At 34.1% G+C, this 22,774-nt stretch overlaps 1 protein-coding gene across 2 annotated transcripts in view; it reads right to left on the bottom strand.

Moving 5' to 3' along the window:
• Utx (Utx histone demethylase) overlaps window positions 1–22,774 on the bottom strand; it is an 802,237-nt gene that overhangs the window by 62,486 nt on the left and 716,977 nt on the right. For both annotated transcript variants that reach the window (XM_090413874.1, XM_090413875.1), the window contains 3 exons: window positions 22,086–22,212; window positions 15,786–16,000; window positions 3,974–4,118 (listed from right to left, as the gene is read on the bottom strand). In XM_090413874.1, coding sequence (XP_090270000.1) covers window positions 3,974–4,118; window positions 15,786–16,000; window positions 22,086–22,212 — 487 coding nt within the window. The remainder of the gene's footprint in view (window positions 1–3,973; window positions 4,119–15,785; window positions 16,001–22,085; window positions 22,213–22,774) is intronic.

The following is a 22,774-nucleotide window of genomic DNA, read 5'->3' as shown; positions in this document are numbered from 1 at the left end:
ATCTTTCAATCTTGTGAAAGTGTCTTCATTGAGAGCAGTTGATGATCGGGAGGAGAGACTGACTGTAAGTGAGCAAGAGGTGCTTCGGGAGTTGAGTAAACTAGATGTAAATAAGGCTGTGGGACTCGATAATATATCATTGCGTATTCTGAAGGAAAGTGCCAGAGAGTTGACACCTGCCTTGACATATTTTTTTAATACGAGTCTTGCACTTGGTCAATTTCCTAAGGAGTGGAATGAGAGCAAGATTGTGCCACTTAATAAAGATGGTGACCGAACTCAAGCATCAAACTATAGGCCTATCTGTGTGTCAGGAGTTGTGGTTAAGTTGTTGGAGAAGATTGTGAGAACTAGGCTCCAGAGTTGGGTAGACAACAATGGTATAATCTTTGATGGACAGCATGGATTTGCTAAAGGGAGGTCATGTTTTAGTAATCTACTTACTTATTACAATAAAGTGACTGCTTCCTTGGACAGAGGAGGATACACAGTAATATACTTGGATTTTGCAAAAGCTTTTGATAGAGTACCTCATGATAAGTTGACAGTCAAACTAGAGCAGATGGGGTTTGATTAGATTAGTGCATTGGATTGGAGACTGGCTATCTGATAGGTATCAACAAGTTGTGTATGTGGGTGCGACATCCAGAAAAGGAAAGTCACTAGTGGAGTGCCTCAGGGGTCTGTTTTGGTGTCATTACTATTTAACTTGTATATTAATGATATTGGTGAAGATTTGGATGGAGATATTCAGTTGTTTGCAGATGATAGTTTTAAAATTTGGAGAACAAAGATAGGATGCAGAATTTATGCTTGGTGAGAATATATTGTTGGAGGTAGAGGAAATAAGAGATCTGGGGGTGATAGTGGATAAGGATCTAAAATTTATGGGACACATTGCCAAAATTGTGAAGACAACACAAAGGTTTCTGGGAATGATGCAGAGGACACTGACATGTAGAAGTAGGGAGATTCTTGTTCCGTTGTATAAGGCTTTGATTAGGCCACACATGGACTATTGTGTCCAGATTTGGTCACCAGGTTTTCAGAAGGATGAAGAGATATTGGAAAGAGTCCAAAGGCGACTGACTAAGGTAGTTTCTGACATCTGGAATGTTGAGTATGAGGAAAGATCGAGAAGATGTAATTTGCAGAGTCTGGTGGAGAGAAGGAAGAGGGGAGATATGATAGAGACCTACAAGCTGGTAAGGGGTTGTTATAAGATCAATGGTGGAGAAGTTCTACAAAGAATATTGGGAGATCAGGGAACCAGAGGTCATCCATATATGGCAGCTAGAATTACACTTAAATACAAATAAAAATTATTCTCGCTACAAACAGGGTTGAAGGATGGAAGTAAAAATTCCGTCACTAATTTTTACATTCATTCAATCTTACATGGCTTACAATAATCACTTTTACAATATTCTTTGATTTTACCATTTTGGTGTGATTTTTGATTATTTCAAAAGTTTCTCCCAATACTTAAAAGAAATCAAATAATATGTTCCCCAAAATTTCGGTTGGCACGTGAGAAAATTGTGAAACTTGTCCATTCTACTTGTCACTGCTTCGTATTCAATGTTTATGTTTAGTGCTGATACTACAGTAATCCTCCCTTATCCGCAGTTTCAGTTACACATGGTCAACCCTGGTCTGAAAATATTAAATGAAAAATTCCAGAAATAAACAATTCATATGTTTTAAATTGTGCACATTTCTAAGTAGCGTGATGAAATCTCGCGTCATCCTGCCTGTGATGAAAATGTCCAGCCTATCCACCCATTAGTCACTTAGTAGTTGCCTTAGTTAGATCAACTCCCGTGGTATCGCAGTGCTTGTGTTCAGTTAATGCTTACAGTATTTTACTACTTTAATTGCAGTATATTGTTATAATTATTCTCTTTTATTATTGTAGTGATTGTTGTTAATCTCCTACTGTGCTTAATTTATAAATTAAACTTTATAATTGCTATGTATGTATAGGAAAACACATTTGTGTGCGTGTGTTTGTGTGTGTACATATATATATATATAATGAATGGGGCCTTGGAACATATCTCCCATGGATAAGGGGAGGACTACTGTCTGAGCCATCTCTTCCATCTCCTGTTCACTACTGTCTGAATAAATCACTATAGCCCACACTTAAGTTGTAAATGGAGTTAAAAATCAAGGATGTACAAGAAGACTGTTTGATGTTATATCTGATATAAGGCTGGGCTGTACACTTATCTTCCATGCTATTTATAATCTATAAAGATCATATTATACAGAAAGTGTGATATTAAATATGTCAACATAGGAGAAATTAAGCTCAATTCTTTACTCTATGCAGATGGCTATCCCTTTTTTATTATTATTGATATCATTATCCCTTTGTTACAAGTCTCTTCCTGAGATAACTAAATAAAATAAAATAAATACCGTGACAAATTTGGTATGAAAATCAGCAGGAAAGTAGAGCAAATAAGTCTGACTCCATGAGGTCTTGGGGTAATAATAATAATAATAATAATAAATCAACTATATTCTCAACAGGAGGTCTACAGAACATTCTGCTTCAAAAGTATCCTTTGACTTTGATCGTTAGCTATATTAACTTTGTGATTGTGCTTTCTTAGCAAACAATGGCCTTTCTACATGTTCAGGACCAAACCCATTCAAATGCAATCCATCAACTTTAAAAAACATTCCAACTTTCCTTCAAATTTACTCCATAGATTCACAAACTGAACCCCCTTTGCCTCACATAAAACTCAGACATCTTGCTATTCTTTATGCTTGCTCTGCTTCTCAACTTACTCAAGTCATCTTAATGGCTTTTCCACAACACTATTATCCTTTACCTCCTGTAACAACTTCTCAAGTCTCTATCAACATTCCCCTTTTCACTACCTAAATTATTCATGCTCACAACTACCACTAATTCATTTATTAACTATTATCCTTCCCAGTTTAGCATCAACAGCAAATAACTTGATAGTCCACCTCAAATTTTTCTTAATAATATTAATGTACAAACTAAATGACAGTGGCCCAAATAATAGTGCTGAATAGCATAACTATGATCGCTTGCAATCTCATCACTATTTTCTGATGTCTGTCCATCAGCCAAGTCATCCTCTTATCCACTGGCTCCAATTTATGTCACAGGGACTGCGTTCCATGTAACATAGTCCAGGAATATCATGATGTAGCCATTTCTCTTATCCAACTCAGGTATCTCTTTATTGTAGAAGGATAATAAATTGATAAGACCAGACCTTCCCATCAGACAGCTATGCTTTCCCCACAGAGTATCACATTCCTATCCAGTTACTGAATTCTGCTCTTAATAAACTTTTGTAATACCATATTCACCACTACTGAGATATTAATTGGTCTACAATTTTATATTTCAGCTTTGAACCTCCTTCATGTAATAGGTCCCTGCCCCTTTCCAGTCCTCTGGCAGTGCAGAGAGTCAAACTGAACAGTCTGTTTAGGGATACTGCCAGTTATCCAATCCCATGGTCACATTCACCTAGAAATTTTTTTAATATCCTAAACATCTCCAGTTTATCTAATTCTATTCTCATATTGATCAACATAGTAAATGATTGACACTGACAAGTTTTAATTTTTAGGTGTGTGTTATTGATATTCAAGAATATTTAAAGACATTATTGGTCATTTATAAACAGAATTGGTAATGAAAGATTATCTTTTATCCATTTTCTGCAAAAATGGATTAGAGAGTTCCAGAATATAGATGGATTGATGCGCAAGGATGTTTTAGAAAACAAAAATGTGAGTTGATCATGTCAAAGACATGAGAAAAACTCTAATCAATAAAGAAGAAAAAAATTGTTGATATGAAACTAGAAGTGACAGTAATTCTGTAGCACTCTTATGAACGATATATCCCTCAAGGTTATAAACTAGAAAATAATGCCAAAGGTTTTAATTTTACTAAAATTAAGGTACTTACCACAGCCTGCACCCAGTGTACAGTTCCAGCATTTACCCAAACAAGGTCTCCAGGCCTCTGGAGAAATCGGTATACAGGAACATTTTCTGCAAACAAATCTTCCAAGATTGGCCACCAGGATCCATGAAGGAAGTTTATACTATTCCTAGTGGGGAGGTAAGACAAAAAAAAAATTGACTGGTTTTAAATCACATTTATAGAATTTATTCAGAAAAAAATATTCTATTCATAGAAAATTTTATATTGCATGATTGGCAGTAAAGGATCAGACTTTTTATTTCATGTCTAATAAGAAATATGAAATGTGGCAAATATATCATATAAATCATCTTCACTATTTTTGAAATTATAACTGTATTACACTGTATACACTATTTCTGAAGATTACAACTGCAAATTCAGATGAATCAGCTTGGGCCAATTTATATAACTGACGATTTTGAGTAGAAAGTGGGTACACAAGGTAGCAATTCAATACGATAAAAGGCAAAAGGCTGTGTTAAATGAATTGTGTTTGAAGGAAGCTGTTTTTGTGAAGGAATAAAGCTGCAAACTTGGATGTCTTGTAATGTTTCTCTAGATGATTTCATGAGAGCAAGAATTATTGGAAAGCTTGAAAAAGGCTGCAGAATTACTGATACAGCCAAACAGTATGGAATCTCATGTCTCTTTTTTTGGAACCTCTAAAAAGTAGTTCATCCTTAGGTTTTAGACACCAGTGTATATATCACACAGTAGTCATTGACTTATGAGACTCTATTCTGACCTAGTTATAATTCAGAAATTACTATATCACTTTTCCACTTGATGGCCATTTTCACATAGAAATAATCACTAAAAAAATCATAAATGAAAAGATACTGTTGTTGTTATTATTATTATTATTGTTGTTAACATCTGACCTCTATGGAGTCAGAGACTCATCGTCATGCAGTGGATGGAGCAGTCATCATTACTTTATGACAAAGCATAAAAGAAAATACAGGTAACCCTCGTATAATGTGGATGTTAGGTTCCACAGAAATGCCGCATTATATAAATCGCGTTATGTGAGACTCAGATCACATACAAAAAGTAGGGTTAGGTTCCTTTTAATTATATAAACAACAATGACATACTCAATAAAAATATATTTTTTATTTAATTCTTGTAATTCATGTAAGTTAAGAAAACATAAACTATGAAACAAAAATCATAAACTTATAAAATTACACATTGTACGTAAACATCATTGCACATAATAAAGTGCATATTTTAATCGTCATCACTGTCTTCAAAACGAACATTTTGTAAATGTTACAAGTAATCAGAATTTCTTTATTTCTTTATTTAAGAGTGGCCGGAAGTTGTTGTCACTTGAAATCTCTTAGACATCATTTGTATAATTCTCACTGCATACTTCGACTGGTTTAGTTATCAAGAAGTCAGTAATAAGACCTTGCTTACCACTATGCTGCTATTATTTTATTTAGTTCATAATACAGAGCTAAACAAATATCCAATTGTCTCGTGAATTTTCCGGAGCCATCTGTTGAGGGATCTTTATCCGTAAAATAGCTTCCTAACTTTCTTGCTAAGTCCAATCCTTCTGCTAGCTTCTTTAAACTAAATTTTTTAATGGATTCATCAGAATCAGAATCTTCGACAGAGCTTTCCCTGCCATTTGGTTCAACGCCATCTATTAATTGTACCAGTTCCTCCTAATTTAAATTCATTTCCTCATCAATTAATTCACTAATTTTGTTTTCAACTATATCGCAAAAGCCTTTTAAGTGACCATTACTATAGAAATATTTTTTTTACATAAAAAAATATTACATATTGTATGTAACTCACCAGAAAATAAAGTGCTCAGCTTGAGATTAACACACTTATGATTTTTAATGCATTTTCCTGGCAGAAAACGAAGACAACTTTCAACAATAATTAACACTTTACATGGTAAACAGTCGATGTACATGCATGCTAAAGGATATTTCCCCTAAAATTCGCTACTTATAACTACATGCGCGATACAGGCAGACACAAATTTAAAGAAGAAATTTGATTTTTAAGTCATGTGGTGAAAAATATATGAAAAGATGAAAGATTACTGCAATTTGTAGACCGCGTTATATAAGTACCCGCGTCAAACAAGGGTTGCTACGCGTTACAGCGAAACTGCATTGTATAAGTACTGCATTATGTTTGCTATGACCAATGACAAATCATCTTGTGTTGTACTTGACCTTGATACATTTCTGATTCTTTCATTTCCAATTTTCCTAATACTTGCCTCCCTTCTATATATTGCACTGCATCATTTATATCTGATAAAGTGTTCATTCAGTAACTCTGCTATATCCTTTGCAACTGTTATCCTGCTGCTGACAATCCACCAGTGTCAACTTGCCATATAGCAGAAAAATTCTCTTGAGTTAACCTTGGCCTGACCAGCCAATCTCCTCTCATACTGCACCTTTTCTTTCTTTATAATGTAAATCACTTTCTAACCTGGACTTTTTTCTCTTCATGGATCTGATCACCACCAACTGTCTTGTACCTGGTCCATAGACTTTTCTTTTCCATCACAGGTTGCTTGATTTCACTGTGCATCTAATTCAATAGTATACAGTTCTACGGTGCTGGTGTCAGATGCTGCATTATGAATTTCCATGCACTATCAACATCTTTCTGCACTCATCTACCCAACATATTGATGCTACATGACTACAGAGTTTCCCATAATCACCCAGTTTATAATTTCACATGTATCCTTTTTTTTGGCAGTAACCTTTTATTGTTTCATTGCTGCTCGAACAAGTACCTCATGTTCACTTTCACTAATCAGTAGCAGTGTCAACACCTCATTAACAATTACATCTTGTGAAGTTATAACCATATCCAAAACACTAAAACCTCTAGCTTCAGTCACATGCTGCTTAAGATATTTATCTCTCAGAAATTAAACAAACTCACTCTTCTTGTTCCCATACACTATCTCCACCTTCCATTCTATATTCCTGTAATTAAAGTCTCCCATGAGGTCACCTTCTTTTTACATGCCCAACCAATTTGCCTAAACATTTCATAATCAGTATTCTCTGCATTCTCTGGCCTGCTACAGAATCCTATAAGATATACTAGCCTGTTAATTTCACAGGAATTGTCTCTACAAAGTGTGGAAGTTGATATACTATTAACTTCCACACTTTGTAGAGACAATTCCTCTGCAATCATTAACAGCACTCCCCTCCTCTTCTCATATTTCTATCCTTCCAGAAAATTATATATCCTTCCATTTCTATCGCTGACATCACATCCTCCTCACACAACTAAGTTTCACTTATTTCAGTTATGTTTGGGCATACTGACTCAATCAATGTAACAAACTACTCAGCTCTCTTGTTTTGAATACTCTTTACATTTGTTTACAAACATAATAATCCCTGTGTTTTTGAGGCCATTCTACCAGCACCGACATTCTTTATTCTAGCTGCTATACCACATCTCTCTCTCTGCCTCACACAACTCAGTCATTTTACTATTCATTGTCTCTGCTCTCCTTCTCAATTCACTATTGTCATATCTGGGCAACATACCTACAACTTTTCCAACAACACTCTTATTCTTTACCTAGCACAATAACTTCCTCAAGTCTCTATCAACATTCTTTTTTCCTCGAAACCAAGTCATTTGTGCCCATGACTAATTTTGACACCTGGCCTTTCCTTTTCTGTAACACATCAGTTATTTGCTTCATTGTCCCCACCAGGAAAGCATATTTTGTGCACTTTATTAGTCATCACACCTCTAATAATCAAGTTCCCATACAATGATATATGACTATCCTTTGATTCTTTTTTCATATCACTAATTTCTTCCTCATTTTCATCAGCCAATCTCTACTTTAGATGTTTCTTTTTGCTTTTCATTAACTCTTGTTTAAGCTCTTCTACTATGGTTCCGACAATTACTCCCATTTCTAATCACTCTAATCTACCAAGACACTTTTCAAATATGTCAATGCTTTCTAGTTTATCCAAGCAGTTCAAAAATCTTTCACATTTTTTTGTTGCATACATATAGCAATTTTTACAATGCATCCACTGTGAAAAATTCAAGGCAGAGCTGGATCTTCGTACCGAATTCTTCCGTGCCGCCGACATGCATTTCTTTATGGATGCCATTTTCAGAAGCAGAAGCACTAAGAACAAACACTAAGAAAAAATCCCAACAACAATACTACTGAAGGACACTTGTATCCAAACTGAAAAAATGCAGCATAATTTGCGATAAAAAACTACACTATACACTAATTTAAAAACACTTTTTCGCATTTATTTAGATTGATTAGGATTCTTTGATTGAATTGATTCTATGAATGTGTCTTTTTTTTTAATCCAAATTCTATTCAACTCATACTGATGATGTTTTATGAGTAAAGCCAAATTTTTTGACTAATAAGTAATATTTATTTTACTGTGGAATATGTGCTCTGTTTTATTATGTTGTAACATTCAAGAACTTGTGAACAGAGATAATCTAAGGTGGTATGAGCAGATAAACAGAATGAATGAAAATTTTATCAAAACAAGTGTTTAATCATGGATGGTAGAATAAAGACCCAAGGGAAAAGCAATATATAGGTGGATTGGATCCAGTAAGATGTGTGTTAAACAATCAGTATGTAAGATCTGACACTGCTGCATTCCTGACAAATAAGATGATGTGAAGGAAATAGTAATAGGGAAACTCAATTATGCAGAACTATCATATTATCCTGTACATCCATTGAGGGTACACAACAGGAATTTGATGATGATGATCAATGAATCCTGGAAGATGGCAAATGCAACACTGTCTGAAATTAAGTTATTTTTTCACAGCCAGCTTTCTCACTATTAACAAATGCAATCAGAGTGAACTCAGTCACTAGCAAACCCAAGAAATCTGAAGCAAATTTTATAATAAACTATACTTTTTGTAATAATGTGTTCAGTATACTGAGAATATTAATATATAATTTTTTCTTATTCTAACTCATACTAGAACTAGGATTTTTCATATTCATGTTAAAAACAATATTAATGCTATAATGGCATACGAGGGTTGTTTAAAAAGTTTGGTAAATTTCCAATAGATGGCGACACAATTCAATCATTCATACCAGTGTTGACACGTATCATCTTTCTCATGACCACTGGCAAAATTTTAGCCACGTGAAACATGTAGTTCTCGTTTGGCAAACATTTAAAATGACAGTGTTCGCATTTTTCATAAAAATGGAGAAAAACGAGTTTTGTGCAGTGATAAAACACTTTTATTTGAAGAAGTGGATGGCCGCACAGATCAAAGCAAAGTTACATGCAGTTCATGGGGACTCTGCACTAGTATTACAGATTATTTATTTTTGGATAAATGAGTTTAAACGTGGTCATAAGTCTATTGAAGATGAGCGCGCTCCAGACACCTGACTGAGGTCACTACGAAGGAAATGATTGGCAAAATCCATGGTATCGTTATAGAAGAGTGCTGAGGAGAAGTGCGTGAGATTGCAGGCATCTCAAATGAATGGGTGTATAATATCCTGCACAAAAAATCTCACATGAAAAATCTGTGTGCGCAATGGGTGCTGCGATTGTTGACTAAAAACACATTCGAAAAGACATTTCAACGCTGTGTTTGGCAATGTTTAATTGCAATTCGCAGGATTTTTCACATTAATTAATGCCTGTAGATGAAACATGGATCCACCACTACACCTGCATCCAAGCAGCAGTCAAAACAGTGGACAATGCCTGGTGAAAGAGCACCAAAAAAATGAAGACTGTCTTGTCAGCTGGGAAGGTGATGGCCACTGTTTTTTGGGATTCCCAAGGAATTATCATGATAGACTATGTGAAAAAGGGTAAGACAATAACAGGAGTCTATTATGCGTCATTGTTGAACAGTTTAAAAGAACTGAAGAAAAAATGGCCAAGATTGGCGCACAAAAATGTGCTCTTTCAAGACAATACACCATCTCACACATTGGCCACCGCAATGGCAAAATTGCACGAATTGAGGTTCGAATTCCACGGTATTCTCTGGACTTGGCTCTGTGTGACTTCTTCTTGTTCCCAAACTTAAAAATTTGGGTCGGTGAGAAAACATTTTCTTCAAACAAGGATGTTATCAAGGCTGCCAATGACTAATTTGCACAATTTGATAAATCCTACTTTTTAGATGGGACGAAAAAATCGAAAACTCGCTGGACCAAATGTGTAGACCAAGGGTGTCAAAAGTGACAGTCCGCATGTGGCTCACAAAGCAATTTCTTGTAGCCCATGATGCCTCAAAGAAAGATTTAAAAAAAAAGGATGGTTGCTTTTTATAATAAACCAAAAATAACCATATTTACTTGAATATAACTCACCCCTTGCATCCCTGATTTTACTTTACGAAAAAAGAAATCAGGCGATAACTCGCCCCCCACGGTAAACAACACGCCCTCCCCAACTGCCACTATATTGCAGTTGCAAGAAAAACAAGTAGTTTTATTGTACCACTGAATAAAGTACAGAGACATTTGCTGTCTGTGTAATATATTTCTCCAAATGTGTAATATAGTTCTTTAGTGCAATTAGAGACAACTGGGATAAAAACGGCACTAACTAATGAATCACATGTCCCCTCCCACATTAACCATGCTGTTTAGACTCAAGCTAAAAAAGTACTTTTTTAGTTAGATGTGTGTGAGTGTGCCCACTAACTCAAACGCAAAGCTGCAATAGAATTCGTAAACGTGTTAAAACTAAAACACATAGAGTGAATGTTGTTATGGCAGTTTCAGATATTATTGAATTTGTTTGAAGAGAATTAGTGTTTCAACTCAAAAATTGTCGGCTTGACTTTGTGTTTAGGTAATGTGATTTTTTGTTAATACTGCACCAATCATATGCATATCTTCATAGCTGCTCTATCTCTATTGGCCTACCTTTGCTGTCTACTTCATGCTCTGCTTTCACTTCTCATTAGTCATTCATGAAGGGTTGTTCATTACTTATCGAAAATCTTGTAAATTACTTGTAATTTTTTCTTATTATAATGGGAAAGAAGATGACTTTGAAGATGCACACAAAGAACTGCTCTCAAGGCCGGAAGTAGCAATAGCAAATAGGAGATTCTTGGCAAGTTATCCCCATTTTCAGTTTTTTTCCTGAAAACATTAGTTTCCAAAAATCCCGGCATATATCTTGCACCACGATTTTTTAGCTTTAATGTTGGGGGAAAAAAGTGCGAGTTATATTCGAGTAAATATTGTAATGATTTATTCATTTTCATACGACATTTTTGGTTCCAATATGGATGCAGCGACATGCTATAATATAATTGCAATAATAAAAATTTATATCATAATTTCAATGTCAGATCCGATCCAAATCAATCAAACTATATAGTTACAATATGGTTGCAACGACCTGCTATAACATAATTGCAATTATTACTATTACTATTATTACGGGCAACTCCAGGGAGTCATTAGACTCATCGAGGGAGGCCCCAAATCATATTCATCACAACTATTTGACATTCATACAGTATCTATCATACCTTGCCTTAAACTCATTCACTGTCACAGCATCCACCACAGACTCAGGGAGCGCATTCCACTCATTCACTACTCTAAAAGTAAAAAACCCAGCTCTAACACCTTTACTAACCACACTTTTGCCCAGTTTCCATGGATGTCCCGTAGTCCTCCCACAACCAGCCCTGTTCTCAAAAATATCTTCTGAATTAATTTTATAGAAACCCTTCAGTAATTTGAATGTCTCAATCATATCTCCCCTCCTCCGCCTATCAACCAATTTTTGCAACCCACAAATCCTCAACCTGTTCTCATACGGTTCATTCCACAGACCTGCTATCATCTTGGTCACTCGCCTCTGGATCCTCTCCACCTCCTCCCCATCAAGAAGAAACCTAGATGACCAAATCTGAGCACAGTAGTCTAGATGGGGTCTTATCAAGGCTCGATACAGAGGAACAATAACCTGCTTGTCAACGTATTCTTCAGCAACCAAGTGATTTGATGAGCTGATTTGGCCACTTTTGCAATGTGTCCCCTAAATTTCAATTCCTTATCTACCAACACTCCTAAATCTCGTGCCTCATCAATTTCCTGGAGCACAGTTCCACCAATGCAGTAAACTGCCGCCAATCTTTTCACCCCAAAATGCATAACCTTACATTTTGCCACATTAAACTGACATCCATTCTACTTAGCCCAGACCTCCAATCTATCCAAATCATCATGCAAAATTTTGACGTCATCTGCATTCACTATATATATATATATAATAAAAATTTATATCGCAATTTCAATGTTAGATCCGATCCTAATCAATCGTAAACTATATTTAGCTTTCATTGTTAATTTATAGCATGCTGCGGGTAGCGCGATGAAAAAACTGAATTCTCTTGGCTACCAGCTGTTCACGTGACATACAGCATATGCACTCATGTGAATCCAGGCTAAGAGTTTATAATTGCCTGCTACAGTCAATCAGTGATCTTTGAAGCACATGTCAGTGCACCGAACACAATTCAATGACAACTTAGCAGTGAGAAAATCCCTTTTTTTAAATTATTTTTTATTTGCAATAGTATCATGCACTGGTCTACAGTTTTGTGCATTTTTATTTAAACATTTTTATAAAAATTGTTATTAATAATATATTTATTCACTCAGGCAATGCGCTTTCTAAGACAACAAGAAAAAGAATAATTGCTGATGAGGGGAGAAAAGTTCAAGAAAAATGGGAACTGAATTACTCCTGCACTGAAACAAAAGATAAAATTGTGAACATTATTTGTAACAAAACAATTAGTGTCACCGAAGAATATAATATAGAAAGGCACTACGATAAAATTCACAAAGAACAATATTCACACTTTGAGGGTAAACTGAGAGAAGAAAAATTAAAAAATATGAAGAATTCTTCCAAGTCGGCAACAAGTATTTTCAAAAATTATGAAAGACAATGAATCAGCAGTGAGAGCCAGTTATGAAATCAGCTATTTATTGGCGAAACATTCCAAACCTTTTAGTGACGGTTCCTCGGTTAAGAAATGTATGATAAGGAATGCAGCCAAAAACGTATGTCCCAATAATGTGCAAGTATTTCGTGATATTTCTTTGTCCAGAAATACTGTGATCGAAAGAATAACCGAAATGGCAGATAATCTGCATGACCAGTTGCAAGAAATATCTGCAAACGTACAGTATTTTTCAATTGAGAGCACTGTACGTTCGCTACATAACTAATGTTGCTCCGTTTCTTCGGGATTGCAATGACAATATGAATATTACTGAAGAATTCTTGGAAATGATTCCCATCTATGGAACCACTACAGATGAAGACATTTTTGATGGCATGTGGAGCATTTTCGAAAAATACCAACTTCCTCTGAACAGGCATGGAACTATGACAACCAATGGTTATCTTGTCGGTATTTGTTGGTTATAAAGTTCCAAAAAGTTTTTTTTTTTTTTTTTTTTTTTTTTTTTTTGCTCCAGGAATGACAGGCAAAAATAAAGGCTTTGTATCAAGACTTACAGCAAAGTTAAAGGAAATGTATCCAGACATTCCAAAGCTGCAATCTTTGCACTGCATTATTCATCAGCGGGTCCGGTGCTCCAAAGTATCAGAAATGAGCAGCATACTAACCCTGTGGGAAAGACTGTGAACTTCATCCGATCCAGAGGCCTCAATCACTGCCAGCTTGCAGAATTTCTTAAAGACTAGGAGAGTGAATTTGAAGGGGCTACCTTATTACACGGAGATTCGTTGGTTATCTTGTCAGTTTGTTGATTATTAAGTTCCAAAAAGCTTTTTTTTTTACTTTTAGAGAAGATCAAATTGTTCCTAGAAATGAAAAATCGTGATGTTGCATTTCTTAATGATGGGTATACAAGATCTAGCATTCTTAGTTGATATTACAGGATATTTGAATGATTTAAATGTCAGACTTTATGAGAAAGATCAGTTAATAACACACATGTATGATACACTGGCAAGTTTTAGATGTAAATTAGTTTTGTTTCAAAATCATTTAAAAGAGAATATTCTAAATTACTTTCCTATGTGCCAACAGCTGAACTATAATTATCAAAGTTTTACCTTTTCTCAATATTGTCCTAAACTAAAAAAGGTTCAAGAAGAATTTAATAGGCGATTTAAAGATTTTAAGGAGCAAGGAGAAGTTATTTTGCTTTTTACAGATCCTTTTTCTTTTAATTTCAAAAAAGCTCCTATTTTTATTCAAATGGAACTTATTGATTTCCAAAATGATTCCATTCTAAGAGCAAAATACCAAGAAGTAGGTGTATTCCAAAAATATACAGTTATTTAGGTAAAAAAAAAAGCAAATATTCTATGTTATTTTGGAAACACATATTTATGTGAACAATTATTCTCATGTATGAAAGGGTAACAAAACAGCCCACAGATCAAGATTAACTGACGTCAATCTTTCTGCCATAATTGTATGCTCACAATCTTCAAGTCCAAATTTTCCAAGCTGGTTAACAATAAACGTTGTCAAGTTGTGAGAAAAAATAAAATTACTTAAAATTACTATAATTTTAAGTACTATAATTACTATAATAAATATACTTGCATAATAAGTATTATGCAAGTATATATATTTTAACCCTAAAATATTTTCATTAACATTTCAAAAATTCAAATTAACAGGAAGCTCTGTAAATTTTTGTGATGGCTATTGATGAGAGTTTATACTTTTTTTTAGACTGTATAAATATTTGATTTATTCAAATATTGTAAATATTAATAAAATAAAAATATTCTTTTTTTTTTTGAGTTGTCATAATCATTATGATATTATTTTATATGACTTAGAATAAATAACATTTTTGTTATTAATTTTCCAATTTATTTATACTCCTTTCACTTTCCTTCGATTCTAATTAGTGCAGGTTTTTTTAGTCAAAAATTTTTTTTGGGGCCCACTTGAGATACAGTTTTATGGCAAATGGCCTGCGGTCCAACTGAGTTTGACACTCCTGGTGTAGACCTTGATGGAGACTATGTTGAGAAGTAAAGGTGATTATTTTTTCCAAAACATGTGTTGAACTTATTTTTTTACCAAACTTTTTAAACAACCCTCATAAGTTTACCAAAACCTATTAAGAGAAAGAAATTAAATCAAAATAAATGAGAGGTAGAGGAAAATGTCATCATACTTATTGATGGTGAGCTTACAGAATGCTGGTTGTTATTAATATGCAGAAATAATAGATAAAAAAAAATATGAGAAAATGAGATATGCCAAGAATTGTGATGTACAAGTAAGTGAAGGCACATCTAAAATTCTGATTATCATAATGAACTTTACAGACTTCCTGTTCAGTGTTTCCTCTTTCAAGTAATTTTAGTGAAATATAGAAACAAAGAAGATATTACTTTATTATATTATTTATATTTTACAGATATATGAAAATTCTATGTGAATGTGTATATTTGGTTTGAATTCCATGAATCCCTTGATAAAAAAAATCACATATCTAAATATAAGCTCTTAATGCTCTATGAGCACTTTATATTCAGTATTCTATATTAACTATAGAATCTGTTTTCAATATGATTAATAAATTATATCTTATTAAAAAAAAAAACAAAAAAAAAACAGTGTAATTTTATACAAACTCGATAAAACAAACAAACTGCAATCAACAACCTAAATGATTATAAATCTTTAAACCTACATTTTTACTGTTCATAATAATTTTCATGCTTTGAGTATACAGTATCATTATTTATACCTTTCACAGAGACTATGTACAACTCCCCAGTATGCTTCAGGAACTGCAAACCATTCACAGTCTCCAGGTCCAATATTGATATTAACTGAGCAGAAATTATTGTTTTCCTGATGACCAGGGGTGCGACTACCAGGTACTTTCATATACAACTGAACTGTATTCATACCCAGAATAACATGCCCAACATGACTTAACATATTTCCGGCAGACACAACCTATTATAAAAATAAATAATAATAAATGGCAAATAAAAATACCACTATATATCATATCCCATTGTAATTATGAATGGCAAAAACCAATTTCCTAAAATTTGAAAATATAAAAAACTAAAGCAGTATGAAATTCATTAATTTTTCATATTCATTAATGAGATTCTGTCTTTCATAGATACCATGTACAAATTCCATAAATGAAATGAAAACTAAAGTAAATCACTGTTTTTATCAAATTTTATGCTCTTCTGCATAATAGTGTTATAGATCTATGAAAATACGTAAGCAATAATGTAAGGGAATACAGGTCAGGTTTTTGGTTTACTGCAGGCAGAGAAGACTACTAAGGTCATACTGCACCATAAGAAAGGTTATAGCAGCACATAAGGCAATAAATAGCAAAATTATATAATTAAATAACATTTTCAATTTTCTAATACAGTATGTAACCTCAAAGGGTGTTTGAGGCTACTATGACAGAACTACATGATTAAGTTTACATTATTATTAAATTTCTATTAACAATTTTCCAATAAATTAGTCTATTAATTGTAAGCACTCCAATATTGTCATATCTAAGATAGCACCTCAGAAGCTTCTAAGGTGCTTCTGACTGAATCAATTTACCTAGACACTAGTCTTCCTCTGGGGCTTTTTCCTGTCATTTGGCATCAAACTTCTTTGCTAACCTTTCCTCACCAATTCTATTTAAGTAGCCATACTATCTTAGATAGCCCAGCTTGCACATTCTTGAAAGCTAACAAGTTCCTTTTTAATATTTTCATTTTTAATATGATTCTGACATTGATGCCATCTGTTCATGCTTCTCATTTTTCTCAAATCTATGAATTCTCTAGACTTTAATCAAGTGCTTTATTTATAACCCAACTTACAGATCCATAACTTAAACCTGATTTAAACCATTGTCTTTTATACTGCTAGTTTGGTTTTTTGACTAATTTCTCTCTTATTCCATATAAATTTATATGAAATATGTGGCTTCCCACCACACAGGGTTTGGCTATTCTTTGTCTATTTCCAAATTTCATTTGCCATCTTCACTAAAAAATGTGCATAAATATTTTACCTGTTTTATAGGTTCCCTGTTGAAAATGCTGTTGAAGTTTTCAACAGTGACCAATTGTATATATGGGGAAATCACTGCTCCTTTAAAGTCTTAGTTTTCTTGTTCGTTTACTGTTTTGGAGGTTGAAGTAGAATTTTTTTTGGATTAATGTTCTATTGTAGCCATTTTTTGACAGGATTGAACTAAGGTATTGTAGCTCTTTGTTTCTTTTATTTATGTTGGTGGAAATTCTGTAGGTCCTATCATGTAAGGAATGGATGATGGCTATTTTTTGCACTGAGTGGTGATGAGATGTGCCGTGTAGGTAACATCTTGTGTGTTTTGTTTGGATACCTCAACTAATGCATCCAACAACAGTCAAGGATTTTCACTATATTATTTCAGGAAATTACAACGTACTAGGATATACATTAAAATAAATTTTAATATATTTCTATATTTTGGCAACGTCACGTTGCCATTTTCAAGAACTTATGTACAAGATACGTGCGCACAGGCACAGCACAAACAATAAATGAGTAAGAAGAATGAAGCTATTATTTACTAATTACAGCTTACAGCTGCAAGGGACCTAGTATACCAGGTCCTTGTATACCTGGTATACCAAGTCCCTTGCAGCTGTAAGCTGTCCTACTTCGGCCAAACAGGCAGGACAGCAAATATCAGAATTTCAGAACACAAGGACTACATTCGGTTTCACCAATACAGCCACTCTGGTCTTGCTGACCATGCTCTGGATACCTGCCATAGAATATGGTGGAAAAAAGCCAGGATAATACACCGTAGCAAATACAGATATGAAAGGCTTTTCATAGAATCAGCTTCAGCCCTAAGAAATGAACCAAACCTCAACAAATTTGGCTGCGTGAGACTTCCTCAAATTTGGGAAACTTACATCAGAAGACCTCCAGCCCAATCGCCCAAGAATACCAACATCGCCCGCTAGAGGGCACCATCAGGACTTTAGGAGAAATAATAGCTTCATTCTTCTTACTCATTTATTGTTTGTGCTGTGCCTGCGCGCACGTATCTTGTACATAAGTTCTTGAAAATGGCAACGTGACGTTGCCGAAATATAGAAATATATTAAAATTTATTTTAATGTATATCCTAGTACGTTGTAATTTCCTGAAATAATATAGTGAAAATGCATAATCAACGTCTAAGCCTTTCAACGAGAAACAGGCAAGGATTGTTTTAATTTCTAATTCAACAGTGAATTTAATTTGAGGATGAAGGTTGTTGAGGTAGGTGATGAAATCTTCTAATTGGATAATAGTACTAGTAATAGTAACAATTTTATCATCTGAGCCAGTACTATTACCCATTTAGAAGATTTTGTCATCTACCTCAATAACCTTCATCCTTGAATTAAATTCACTGTTGAATTAGAAACAACAGGTGTTTACCTGTTGTTTTTAGATACACTATTCTACCTCAACCTCTAAAACAACCAGATGAACAAGAAAATGAAGACTTTAAAGGAACAGTGATTTTCATATATATACAATCGATAACAGACAAAATAGCAAGGTTACCTTGCCAAAAATTTGAAGTCTTCTACCCGATCAACAAGATCTCTAATCACATGAAATCTCCTAAACCTCCACATCCACCACTTTAAAAACCAGGTGTCTACAAGATAATTTGTAGTTGTGGTTTACACTACATAGGACAAATAGGCCGATGTGGAGAGATATGCCAATCAGAACATTTCAAAGACATTGAGAACAAAAGAAGACACAAGGGCTGGCAGTACATACAACTGAAACAAAACATCAAGTAGTATGACAACAAACAAAAATGCTCCCCGCAGATTACCATTTTTTTTCCCCCAAGAGCATTCAAAGAATAAGCTGAAAGGATGAAACATCCTACAGTGCATCAAAAAAAACAAGAGATGATTTTAAATCATGTTTAGTCTTCATTAATTCATCACAACACACACTTTCCATTGTTATTCATGTTCAAATATTTTCACTAGAGTTGTTAGCTATTATTACTTGTTTTCTAGTTTTTTAGTTTATTCATATAATTATCCAGATGAAGTTGAAACAAAGAAATTTTTACAAAACTAGTCTAGAAAATATAAAAAAGTTCTTTATTCTATATGATATTTTTTTTTTGCAGAAAAATACTGGAAAACATCTAAAAGATTTGATTCTTGTCTCCGAACACCTATTCTTACAAGAATAGATGTTATAAGTGGAAAATCTTCTATAATGCATTTCTCTTACCATAGTTTTGATGTATGTAATTGAGATCTTGGTTGGAACTTTTCAGAGTTTTTTAGAGTGGACAAGTTCTTAGAGCAATGAGAGTTGACCGCATTAGTAATGACTAGTCCATATCCTGAACAGAAATCCATCATTAGCTTTGCTTTTTTTTGTAAATTTCTCCCAGGAACTACCCTGAAGGAAGTGGGGGAAGGCAAGGAATCTTGGGGAAATGATTGATCATCATCACTGCCCATGGGTCCAATGTTGGTGTCTGATGCTTGTTTCACAATTCTTTGCCGTTTTTCTCTCTCTGTCCACTGCCCAATGACTCAAATCCTGCACACTCTTTCCACACCACTCTTTCACATCATCTATTCACTCTCATCTTGGTCATCCGCTTCTATTTCTACTGTCCATTTTACCAAGCATCAAGGTTTTGATCTTTCTGCTGTTATCCATTCTGCAGATATGTCCAAAAAATTTTAATTTCCTTTGAATTATTTTCTACATTAGATTTTCTCTGGAGTTTACTTTGTGATACAGCTCTTCATTTGTTACTTTTTGTACCCATCCAATTCACAGAACGTTTCTAACATGTTCTTTCAGAAGGCAATATTCATTCATCTTATAGAATCTTTGACTATTACCCATAACTATAGAGAGCACTTGTAGATATCCATGTTTCTGGCAGTTTCAGCTCTAGGGGAAGGCTCACTGAATTACTTTTCCATATCTTGTCCATTGTCTGTAGGTTTACTTTAGCTTTTGTTATCTGAGATCTCATGTCTTTTTTACTGTCTAAAGGATGTGTCATGTTGCTCCCTAGGTATGTGAAGTTCCTAACCTCTTCCAGCTCTTGTCTGTTGATCTTTATTTGCTTTTTTTTCATCTTCTTCTTCTCTCTGAATATCAATGTTTTTGTTTTATTGATGCTCATTATCAGTCCACATCTCTTTTCTTCTTCACGTAACTTCAACACTGTTCTTTCTAGTTCCTCTTCATTTTCTTCAATAATGACTTTGTCATCTGCAAATTGCAAACTATTTATTTTAGTACCTTAAATTGAAATTCCCCTTATATTATCCTTTATGACATCTACTGTTCTTTTTAAAAGCATGATAAAGAGCTTGGGGATATTGGGTCTCCCTGTCTCGAGCCTCTTGTTGTCTTTAACCATCTTCCTATTTCTCCACAATTTCTCACAGCAGCTTCTGCACTGTCATTGAGGTTCTGCAAGAGACATATTGTTCTTGTGATGACTGACACCTGAAATTCAGGGAACATATTGCAAAAGTGATGAAAGTAACCAAGGGTATTGCTGCAATACTGAGAAGGACAATAACCAGCAGATATACCAGTTGTCATTCCATTGTAAAAATCCTGATCTAATTGCACCTTGACTACTGTGCTCAAAATTTGGTCTCCAGGATTTGAAAGGGATAAGCTAACCTTAGAAAGATTGCAGAGGCAGATAAAAAAGATGATATCAGGATTGTACAATGTTAGTTATGAGGACAGACTGAGGGAATGTGGACTGCAAAGTTTGGTACACAGAGGAAGAGGTGAATTGTTGAGAAGTAGTTACAAGGTTGACATTGGAAAGTTCTTTCATTTGGTGGAATAGGGGAGGGGAAAGCACAAAGACAAGGAGTCATCCCTAGAAGTTGCAAAAAGGAGTGGTTTCTATGCATGGAGGGTGGATGAACTGTGGAACGCATTGCCTGATAGAGTGGTGAAGCACAAACAGTAAATGAGTTCAAGGAGTGGTATGATAGACTTTATGTTTTCTAGGCTGGGCCTCCCACACTGAGTATATGGATGTCCTGAATCATAACAACCATTTCTCTATCTGAATCATAACAATCATAAAAATACCATTTCTCTATACCTACTCTGCAGTTTACATCTTTAACAAGGACCAACTTCTCATTTTTCTTTATATCAGCTGCTTTTGGTAATGACTCAAAAAATTCCTCTTTTTCTGTGGGATCACAAATGCAAATAAAGTCTTATTATGCAATTTCCCATTTTGTTGTTTGCCCACATCACTCTATTTGAAATTCTGCCACTGAAGATTATTTTTGTGCTTAGTGTTCTTTCTTTCATTGATTATAAATGCTTGAATATAACATCTTGTAGTTATTATTTAGAGGTCTAATCTGTTTTTGTCCTCTTTGTTTCAGCAACACCAATTATGTCTACATATTACTTCATGAATTTTTTCTGCCAATTTTAATTATTTTCCACTGATATTTCTCACAGTGATAGTGCCTATTTTGAATTCTGTTGATGTTGTATTAAGTTTATTTATTTGGAACAATTTCAAATAAAATCTTTGTTGGTAAAACTTTCTTAGGTGGGACTCAGTGAAAGAATTAGCATTTTTTTGTACCAAAGTTTATTTTGTTAATTCTTGCAATTCCTTATTCATGAATGGGTCATCATCATCATTACCATCCAATAATGCCTGGATATTTGGAGCATCAACTTCAATAAAATTCAGCTGGATCATCATATTTACAAGCTCATTCCTAATATGTGAATGTTCCTGATCATAACTTGAGCAATGTTGCAGAATGTTCATTCATGCTTGTTCACATTACTGATTTATTATAATTTTTTCAAAATTCTTTTATCGACACTTGCCAAATGTCATTGGCATCAATTAATCATTACTAAAGAAAAACTTTTGGCCAATTACATTTTAGTGACCCCCGCAAGTAATGTGGAGCAAAGTTATATCTGTAAATAAGGTAAAAAAAGATATAAAAACACTTACTCTGGCAAAAGCAGGGAGTTTCATTAGCTCTTGCAACTGAGGCCTCCATTTTCTCTCATCCGATAAATCTACATTAGTTCCAAACTTGATTGTCTTAAACAGGCCAGCTTTCCTTCCTTTCTTACCCCTAAAAATTAACTCTGTATAAATACTGATAATATCTGTAACTTGCAAATTAAAAAAATATATATAAAAACTTCAATATTTGGCATTACTTTCAGTGACTATTTATTTCTTAAACATTGATATTTTGATTACATTATCATGAGAACTTTATGAGGATGGAAAAGAATTTGCTATATACTAGAAGAACTTTTTCATTTGATGTTTAGCAGTATTAAGAATAAAACAAGATATATATTAAACTGCTAATAGTTGGGGATTTCAAATCAGCATCTTCAGAGTTTGAGCAACTTTTCATGATATCCAGGCACTAACAATCAGGTAGAAGTAGGATCAAGCAAAAACAGAGATAATAAAAAGAAGTTTACAATTATTAGGTTGTAGCATATCAGAATAAATGTCTTCCATTTGGTAAATTAATGTGGCTATATTTGTTGACAAAAAAAAAAAAAAAAAAAAAAGAAATCTGTCAAACCTCTAAGGACTTCTATGTAGTCCTATGATTTTCTTCCATCTAATCCAGTTTATCACTTTGGCATAGTCTGTCAAATTAAGCGCGTAAGAAA

Source organism: Typopeltis vanoorti, chromosome 24 (genome assembly GCF_054136105.1).
Source record: "Typopeltis vanoorti isolate ZY-2024b chromosome 24, IOZ_Tvanoo_1.0, whole genome shotgun sequence".
NCBI lineage: Eukaryota > Metazoa > Arthropoda > Arachnida > Uropygi > Thelyphonidae > Typopeltis > Typopeltis vanoorti.
The sequence above is the reverse complement of the archived record's forward strand: the minus strand, read 5'-3'. Positions and strand labels throughout refer to the sequence as shown.